Genomic DNA, 10,711 nt, shown 5'->3' with positions numbered 1-10,711 from the left:
CTTGTGTCGTTAAAATTTCACTCGGAACGAAGTTACGAAAAAATCAATTAACAAACGGAGACGTAACAATACCAATTTTAGGAGCTTCAGTCTATGAACCAAGTGAATGGCGATTGTTCATTGATTCCTCCAAAAGAAGTCTGTAAAGTGTTCTCCTTCACAATGGTAACATATATGCATCTGTTCCTATTGCTAATTCAGTTCACTTGAAGGAAATGTACGAAAATCTTGAACTTCTTCTTAATAAGGTCAAATACAAAGAATATGGTTGGCTACTTTATGAAGACTTAAAAGTCCTTTATTGGGTAAACAATCCGGTTATACAAAGTTTCTATGTTTTTTGTGTGAATGGGACAGCAGAGGATGAAATCAGCACTGGATAAAGAAGTAATGGTCATGAAGAGTCAGCCTGATACCAAGATCGAAAAACATTGAACATAAAAGTTTGGTTGACACAAAGAAAGTCCTATTACCTCTACTTCACATAAAACTGGGCTTGATGAAGCAGTTTGTAAAGGCCTTAAACAAAGATGGAGACTGTTTCAAGTATCCATGTGAGCAATTCCCAGCTCTTTCAGAAGCGAAACTTAAAGAAGGGATTTTTGTTGGGCCTCAGATTAGGAAATTGACTTCGGATGAACAGTTTGAAAGGACAATGAGGAAAGTTGAAAAAGAAGCGTGGATTGCCTTTAAAAATGTTATTGACAATTTTTTAGAAACAACAAGGATCCAAATTACGAAAATATTGTCAATAATATGCTCGATAAATTCAAAGTGTTGGATTGTAATATGAGCTTGAAAGTTCATTTCTTACACTCACATATTGACTATTTCCCTCAAAATCTCGGTGTCGTCAGCGAAGAACAAGAAGATAGGTTTCATCAAGACACCAGGGAAATGAACAGAAGGTATCAGTGACGGTTGAACATCAGCATGATGGCTGATTACTTCTGGTCATTGAAACGAGATGCTCCAGACGCAATACATAAAAGAAAGACCACAACACGTGGTTTTGAGACTAAAGACGTAGATTTCGCAAACAAAAAATCAGGATGAATGAGGATGCATATTCGTTTGACATCAGAGGGAACCACGTCTGAGCCAGCTAATACAGAGCAGCTAGCATAACACGACAAGGAGTGGTCTGGGTGAGGGAAATGACCCTGGAAAGTAGTTTGATAGGAAGGTAGACATATTGGTGAAGGCCCCTCCAATCCTGACTGAATGCATCCACCTCCAGAGCCTAGGGGTATGGAACAGGAGAACAAAAGGAATGAAGGTTGGCATCCCAGTGAGTGGCAAACACATCTATATGTGGTTTTCCTAGGTGAGAACACACCTACTGATATACCTGAGGATGAATAGACCACTCCATAGGGCGAACTTGGTTGGGACAAGACAAGCAGTCTGCCACCAGCTTCATAATCCCGAGAACATGACATATTAGACTTGGTTCCCCCTCATATGGTGATATAGCTGATGTCAGTAGAATTGTCGGAATGAACCATAACAACTTGCCCCCACAGGAGTGGGAGGAAATGATACAGAGCCCAATAAATAGCCAAAAGTTCTAAGAGACTGATATGGAAAGTAGTCTCTTCAACTAACCACAGACCAGAAATCTCCCAAGAATCGAGAGAAACCCCATCCCACCAGGGAAGCATCTGTGAACAAATTAGAGTTGGGACAAGGTGTAAGAATGGGAACCCCCACCATGGTCAGTTCCTTGTTAAGGCATCAAGCAAAATCAGCTCTGATCCCAGGGAGAGAGTGATAGGATGGTCCAAGGGATCATGGAAGATGTTCCACTGGTCAAGAAGCATCCACTGAAGGAAACACATGTGCACCCAACCCAAATGAATGAGAGCTTCCAAGGAATTCCACATCCCCCCAAAAGATAAAACCTTTTGCACATCAAGAGAAAGAAAGGTAGGGCCATCACGACTGCCCACTCCATATCCCTAGCCTTCTCTACCTAACTGAGATGGGAATTGAAGAGAATTTCCAAATGAATAAAATATTGGGTGAGGGGTGAGAAGATACTTCACCAGCTTGATGAGAAACCCCACCCAAGCAGATTCTCAAAGAAGTAACCAGGTGTGAGTGACTGATTGAGCCTGGGAAGAGGCAAGCAGTAGCCAGTCATCCATGTTCAAAGACCCAGCAAGTGAAGATGATGTGCAAAAGAGCAGGCTACTCGCCAGAACACATAAGGAGCTAAAGAAAGACCAAATGGTAGTACTCGGAACTGAAAGACACAGCCCTCTTGGATCAACTGAATAAAATGACGTGGCCCTGGAGCTATGGTTCTTCACCTAACAAAGAATAAAGGGCTAAAGGTGAAACATTTAAAATTTGACATACCTGATTAATAAGTGTAGGAAAAGCAAGGTTGGTAAACTCTCCTGACTGTCAGCATTATGTGACTGAGCAAAAAATTTCAGGGCTGGAAAAATAGAGTCCAAATTGTCTTCACCCTGATGAAATTCTTCCTCAGAAGCATATTCAGGAGGAAAAGAAGAATTAACCGACAGCCGAGCAAAGGTGTCCAACTCCCTGCAAATTAAAGCTTGAACTTCGTTGGTAGATATCCTCAACCCACCCTGGTGGAGACTAGTGACATGACTCTCTTCAATATTGGTGGGAACTTCATCATCCACAACAGTAAAAGTCGAATTCATATAATATAAGAAACTTTTGAAAACAAAACTAAACTGGTAAAAGATTGATAAGCAATCACAAACGAAATAACAGGAGTCACATGGAGAGCGAATTACACACTTCAAGACATTGTAATGCTAAGAAAGTGAGGATTGTACTAGAATAGTAGAGGGAGCTACCTGCACTAGTATAGATGGTGCAGTATGATTGGTGGAAGGTCGTCACATGATCAGCACGTTCTGCAATGGTGCAAAAACGAAGGGGTATAAAAAACTGGTGCATGGCCAGGTGGTTAGGGCGCTCAACTCGCAATCTGAGGGTCATGGGTTCGAATCCCTGTCACACCAAACATGCTCGCCCTTTAATTAAGGTGTTCATCAGTGAAAATTGGGGGCATATCATCTGCTGATGGCTCAACCATAAAAAAAAAGTGATAAAAGTTTTAGCAATGCTTAGAGGGCAATCCAAGGTAGTACAATGTTGGAAATCTCATGCAGTTATGAAGACATCTCAATAAAAATAATCTATAATACAACATATCAAAAAGTTCTAATTCGGGAATTTTAAGTGTTAATACAAATGTTGGAAATTATAATGCATTCATATTTCAATTTTTGATGACAAGCTACTAAGTCTTTCACATATAGTACTTTAATGACACACTATTAAAAACTAATAAGCATTTTGGGATACTTCTAAGCTAGTTTACATAATATTGTTGCTGCTTTTTTAAAACAAAATGACATTTCAACATTTGTTTATCATTGGGTTTTAAAAGTAGTTGAACCACAAGCAAGTTTATTTTTTCTCTCTCTCTCTTCAAATTGCCTTTTTTCACTGAGGTATCTTCATAAATAAATGAAAACATTATGAGTATACCCTGGACAGAGTATTTACTACCGTAAATTATTAACCCTACGTGTCAGGTGGGGATCAGAATGTGTATGCTATGACTTTTTACATGACATTATACATTATTGATGTCAAAGTTATCAACTGTTCATTTTCCCCTGCAATGCTGATTTAGCAGTATTTCATGATAAAGGAAAGTAAACAGTTCAGGGATTCTAAAAAAATCCTCTATATATGCATTTTGGAGTCTCTAGAAAGTATGCAAATGCAATATGCAAACTGTACGATGGAGAAAAGTATTTTTATTCTTCACATAAACATCACCTTGCACTCCAACTTGTCAGAGTCCTAGTCAGACTGGCATCATTAATTTACATATCTTGAGTACACATACTTTGATAACATATATGATTCTTTATGTACAACAGATTTGTACGTTCTACTAAAAACTTGCCACATTTCCCGTAAATACACTTAGTAAATTCAGAATTATAGTGAACATTCTTTATGCACATTTGATTAAGATAAAAGTCAAAGTCAGCATTTTTAGTTGTGTACTTATCTTTCTGTTTTCCAGTATCCTGAAATCGGTAGATTTTTCTGACAGTAGAAATGACAGTGAAGCCTACAATACCACAAAATCAGAGCCAGTAACCACCTCAAAGCCTAGTTTAAAAAGGAGCACAGAGAACACTGTTCTTAAAGAGTGTAGCTCTGACTTGTCAGGTAGGTCAAGAATTTAAATAATTCTTCTTATTTTAATCGCTCAGACGAGACTTATACTTTACTAATGTATATAGCAATTTAGTAATTACGAAGCACTGATATTAGCTTATCTAAATAATTAACAGATGTTTTAAGGATAATATTTCATTGACTAATGTATATTTGCTGGTGTTTTAACTTCTGCATTGATTGATATCTTTATACATATGGTCTTGTCCATTTCTGAATAAGTTATTGTATTTGTGTACAAAACTTATCAATCTCTTAATTACCAGAAGTATTGACCTTTGGAGTATAATCACTAAAAATGTTTTTTTAATTAAGGCTTAAATTTGTGCCTGGCCATTATTTTAACATCACAGATTTTGTGGGAGATAACAATAATGAATATATTTTGTTATTTTGTAACTCTCCAGTGTTTAGGGTCAACAGTAGTTAGAAGTGTTGGTCAGCTACAGCTAAATGAAAACATGTATGGTTTTTTGTAGAATACTTTATCTGTGTTATATTTGCTATATTCTGAAAGTCTTTATAAAGAACTGCATGTCTTTTTTACAGATTATATACAAGCTGTTATTGTTACTAAATAACTTACTATTGATCTATTTGATTAAACCAAATGTGTTAAGGTGTTATTGCACAACACAATGCAGACGTACATTTGATGATTATAGTTCGCATTGTAATATATGTGTATGTATATCACAGATTATTGATTTTGTTAATATTTACATAACAGTTAGGACAATATAATTGAAAGCATCACTAATCTTGAACGTCTGAATTATACGTTCATTTCTCAACACTTCTTTTTTTGTTTGGTTATTTTGCGGCCGTGACATCATAGGTATATCTGTGACTATCTGTTTATTACATTTGTTTTTGTTTTATTTTATTTGACAATTATATTTCATAAACATGTGCATTCTACATCTAGCTAGTTTTTTTCTATTTACTGTTGGGAGAATAGTGGCTCATTTGAATTTCCCTTTGCTACTTTATATCCTATAGATATTAGACTTCAATGCTAAACAAGGTAAAAGCGGTCAACCTCCAGTTAGCAAAAATTGGAGTTAAACAACACTCTTTTGAGCATTTTATAATCAACTGACCTTGTAATATATATTTTTTTAACAATAATCTCTTCATACCACTTAAGTAGCTGATGATTAAAACTAATTTCACTCACAATGGTCTGGAAATCTGCCTATAGTTTGGAGTATTAGGTAAATTGTCAGTTTTAGTAAAATGTTTTTGGCATCAGCATCATTGCATCAATCTTCCTTTATTTATTTTTTATAAATAAACTGTTTGTTTTCTTTGTTTGTTAATAATAACAAAGCTACACAATGAGCTACCAATGAGTATCGAAATTTCGTTTTTAGCATTATAAGCCTTCAGACTTGCCATCGTGCCATTGAGAGAGCTGTCTGCCTGTGATTAAGTTTTCTAATTCCCACTCTCAGAATTTTAATATTTTCTTGCAGGTTCTTCTTCCACTCAAAAAACGATATACTGCCTTTAATTGCTGTTCTCAGAATTTTAATCCTTTCTTGCAGGTTCTCCATCTCATAAAAAGAACAATATTCCATCTCCATTTCAGACTGTTGAAACATTTGGCTCTCTCTTAGGAGAAGAAATTGTGTCCACATATACTAGCATAGTGAAAAAAGACTCTCCATCTACACTCAATCCATCTCAGGATATATTCCCTGACACAGAACAGTCCATGAATGACACCAAATCCAGCCCTTCAAGAGATAGCTTCAAATCTAATGTTTTCCCCTTTAATCACGTAACTTTAGACAAATTCCAAGAATGCCTGACTCAATGTATGGAAAAGTATGTTGATGAAACATTGAACACGTTAAACATTTCTCGATGCGTACGAGAATTGTTGAGCATGAACAACATAGGGCAGCGGGTTTTTGCTAAATTTGTGCTCGGACTTTCTCAAGGCACGGTCAGTGAACTGCTTTCAAAGCCAAAGCCTTGGGAAAAACTAACAGAAAAAGGAAGAGACTCCTACAGAAAAATGCATGCCTGGGCTTCAGATGATAAGTGTATCTATATGCTGAGAGCCTTGGTACCCAAGAAAGGTTGGTTATTGGAATTTATCTTTCTTTACTTTGATTAGCTCTTTAACTTAGTGTTTTAATTCCTATATATCAAAAGAACATTCGTCTATATTACTTAAATAGTTTGGCATAAAATAAGAGAGAACCAGGTGCTTTGGTGTTAAAGATCACATGATACTGAATAATTCAATTTTATCCAAAGATCAAGGCACAGAATGAAAAAAAAAAATAAGTACCCCTTTTTTATAATTGTAAACTATCAAAAATGGATATGAAAAAATTGTCATGATAATATGAGAAAAAATAAGTATTCTAACTTTTTCTCATGCTTTTTATTTACCTTGTCAAAACAAAATGATAACGTTTTCCTATCAAGCACAAGGAAGTATGAATATTTACTGGAAGTATACTTGTCCAAAATATTACACTAATTTTCCTAGATGTTTGGTACACTTTTTCAAGACGTGCAGTATAATTTTTTTTAGGTATTATAATGTGTATTTCAGGAATAGAAGTAATAAAATTAAACTAACTAATTGTGGAACAATATAAATTAATAAATACTGGCTTTAATCAAAACTTCTTAAGGCAACAAAACAAATATAAAAAATTGTTTATACCTTCTCTTTTACATTGTCTCTTAAACATAGGTTTTTGTTGAAACTCGGATTATCAGTTAATGGGATGAGTTCATTTAATTCTGTAGATACTGAGCTACTAACAAGTACGAGAAAGCTTTAACTACTTTGCGTCGACATCAAATGATGATTGTATAAATGGCAAGTTATTCTTAAAACATTCTTTCAGCTTAACATAATCAGAAATTCATTTCTTGTTATATATATAACTTTTCCCCCCAGATGAACTGTGATGTGTCACAAATTTATGATAATATTTTATAGATAACACTAGTTAAGGATACATTTAAGGCCCTCTCGGATATACTAGCAGAGAAGTTGGTGCAGGGAGACTTTCTTCAATATGGTTTTCATTATGGATTGATGTGTTACAAGTAGTATGTTTGTGCTAATGAAGATTTTTCGTGAATTTCAGGTGGTAATCAGCATATATTTTTTATTATACATTTTGACACAACAATATCATATGTTTTAACATAGCTGCACCAATTCAGACATCAGTATTTCAACACAACAATACCATATGTTTTAACATAGCTGCACCAATTCAGACATCAGTATTTCAACACAACAATACCATATGTTTTAACATAGCTGCACCAATTCAGACATCAGTATCATATGTTTTATCATAGCTGCACCAAGTCAGACATCAGTATTTTGGCACATCAGTATCATATGTTTTATCATAGCTGCACCAAGTCAGACATCAATATTTTGACACAGCAATACCATATGTTTTAACATAGCTGCACCAAGTCAGACATCAATATTTTGACACATCAATACCATATGTTTTATCATAGCTGCACCAAGTCAGACATCAATATTTTGACACAACAATACCATATGTTTTATCATATCTGCACCATTTCAGACATCAGTATTACCAAAGATTTTAGATTACAATTACCGGTGATATGCTCTTTTATGTACATTGATTAGAGCATACCAAATTTGACAGTTAATGTATATAGCCAGGAACATTTCTGAGAACAAGAATTAACATATCAAAGTAAAGTTCAATTAATAGTATATCTTTATTACCTTATGGCATAAACCCAGTGGTATTCACAACTGCCTTTTAATTTCTAATGCTTTTAGATCATTGAAGTAGATCTGCTGGAACATGTTGTTATTAAGACACATGAAACAGGTTTACACTACATTGAAACCATTTTATTGGAAAACTTTAGGTTCTGTTCTGAGATTAATCATCTGGCTAACTGAACATCTTCATTTTTTGTGCTACTTTTGTTCCTCCCCACATTTCAAGGATTCATTTATTGATAATTATTGTTTCGGCTTACCTTGTTTAATTCCAGGATGATATAATATGGAAAACAGTGATATTTTCTAATGTTTTTTTTTGTCAGATATTATAGATAATTTGTTTAATAATTCCTACAAAGAGAGAAAGAACAAAGGCAACTTAAAGATAATAATAATAATAGATTTTTTGAAAGTACCACATAGCAAAGAATGAACTAAAGCAGTGTTTCTCAAACATTTTAGGTCATGCCCTCCCATTTTCCTCTGTAATATGCTTTGCTCCCTCTTGAAAAAAAGTTCAACTCACTTAAACCATCATATATGTACAGCCAATGATTATAAGGCTGAGCTTAGCTTTAAAAAAACGAAAAATGACAGACAAAACGTTTCCCTGACTCTTCTCAAACACACCTCAAAATATAGTCGTGCCCCCACAGTTTGAGAACCACTAAACTATAGTAACTTAACAGATGTAAAGAATAAAAATAACATATCATTCTCATTAACTACCTGTCAAAGCAAGCCACCTACTATGTTAGAAGTTATAATTTTTCCTATACTGAAAATGTATTTCTGATAAGTACTTACCTCCTTTCACATAAGTAGCTATTCTCGTTTCAGTGCTGCCCTCTATATGCAAATATTTTTTGCACCCCACAAGCTTTAAAACTCCCACCCATCTGGAAATGAATAATTCCAGTGCATCTCACATGCAAATTATCATTTGACAAACCTCCACCAATAATAGCACGACATACTCTCTTGAGGCATGTGACTCCCTCTATTCAATTCTACCAAACTATCACTTCAAGTGTTGGCAGAAAATGAAAGCACTGGTTTTCAGTGGGGAGGAATGGTGGGAAGTGTGAGAGGAGGTAAGTACCTATCAGAAATACATTTTCACTATAGGAAAATTAAACTTCCAATATGGTACCTTATCTCCTCTCACATAAATAGCTAGAATCCCACATTGAATAGGTGGAGGGCCCAGTTCTAAGACAAAGAAAGACGCCTCCTTCAAAAGCATCCTAAGGACACTCCCCAAATGGAGATCTTCAGAGTTGAAGATCATACATGGGAGACTGCACCACTTCTAACCCAGGTATACTCTTTGCCCATTGTGGAAAGATGTCGCATATATGGGTGGAAAAATGGAGGAGTACATCCAAATGGGAGAGAACCATGGCAGGATAGTGATCCAAACCATACATTATTTATTAAACTCAATCCTGGAAAACATAAAAGTGGGTAAGATTAAAGTATGTGCCCCTAAGTGTAAGATGGCTAGGGCGTGATGGGCTGGACACTGCAAGTCAATCACATCCAAAACCAATGCTACTGGGAACCAACATCCACATGGGGGTAGGACAAGGATCATACCATCAGTAAATCAATTACAATCCAAACCCAGATCACCAGGAAACCAACATCCAAGTGGGGGTAGAAAAGAGGATCATTACCAGTGGTAAGTCAACTACAATCCAAAACCCAGCCATCTGGTGAGGGTAAGAAAGAGGAACACACCATCTTCACTTCAAGTTCATGAGACTTGAGGGAATCTCATACCCCTGACCTATAAACACGCACATGATAACAATGCAATTGAATGGTTGATCCAGGAACCCGACATCTGGCATATAAAAAAGTCTGTAATGTAAACCATCTCACACAAATATATAATGACCAGAACCACGTCAAGTGTAGTAAAATCCTCAGAATAATAAGCATTGAAGGATAGCAGAAAGGGAAGAACTGTAGTAATCTGCAAGTATCTCCACCATGACGTACAACATGAGTGGAGAAACAAGAGTATAAATCAGTGAGGGAATAGAGACATGTGTAATACATGTGTGAGGACTTATGTTGATTGGTTTGGCTGTAAATGCAAAACTCAGCCACTGGGAACTGACATCCACAATGGGGTAGGATGAGGGATCCCATTCGAAGGGATGAACTGCAGTTTTGACAGCTCACTCCCATGTTACATAGTGGAGGATATCATGTCATTTACATCAGCAGAACACCACCACCCTACTCTCAACTGAATGGTTTTATAATTATATATTATTTGTATTTCATTAACACATTCAGGAAGATGACTCCATGGTCCACCACCCCAGTGGCTTAGAACTGAAAAATGATAAAGACTCTCAAACTGCACTAGAAGAAAAGTGGGAAAAAGTGTGTTGGAGAGTCTGGAGGAATGACATCACCTGAGACAGTGCAATTTATGGATTTATTCAATACAAGGCATGGCAGGGATGGGTAGCTATCCCCTACTGCTTTACTTGTGTAGTCCATGGGTGAGCATGTTCCAGGACAGACAAACTTATAAAGCAAACCTATTGTGAGGATAAACATACAAATGATATTGTGGAACACTCCATCTCTGCAGTGTAAGTTGCATGGCCATTGAAATATAATATGTAAGTCAACATGGTCTTACAGTGTGGATTTGATTGGTTAAAGAATACCTGGTCAGGC

At 35.9% G+C, this 10,711-nt stretch overlaps 1 protein-coding gene across 1 annotated transcript; it reads left to right on the top strand.

The window, feature by feature from the left end:
* Positions 1–2,854: 2,854 nt before the first annotated feature.
* On the top strand, positions 2,855–10,408 carry LOC106476432 (homeobox protein cut-like 1; the record flags this gene model as incomplete). The annotated part of the gene is made up of 4 exons (XM_013937091.1): positions 2,855–2,862; positions 4,091–4,239; positions 5,799–6,325; positions 10,319–10,408. Coding segments are annotated over exons 1-4 (774 nt in total), but the record flags the coding sequence as incomplete, so codon positions are not given.
* Between the last annotated feature and the right edge of the window lie 303 nt (positions 10,409–10,711).

The sequence above is a fragment of the Limulus polyphemus genome, unplaced genomic scaffold, assembly GCF_000517525.1.
Source record: "Limulus polyphemus unplaced genomic scaffold, Limulus_polyphemus-2.1.2 Scaffold10564, whole genome shotgun sequence".
Lineage (NCBI taxonomy): Eukaryota > Metazoa > Arthropoda > Merostomata > Xiphosura > Limulidae > Limulus > Limulus polyphemus.
The sequence above is the reverse complement of the archived record's forward strand: the minus strand, read 5'-3'. Positions and strand labels throughout refer to the sequence as shown.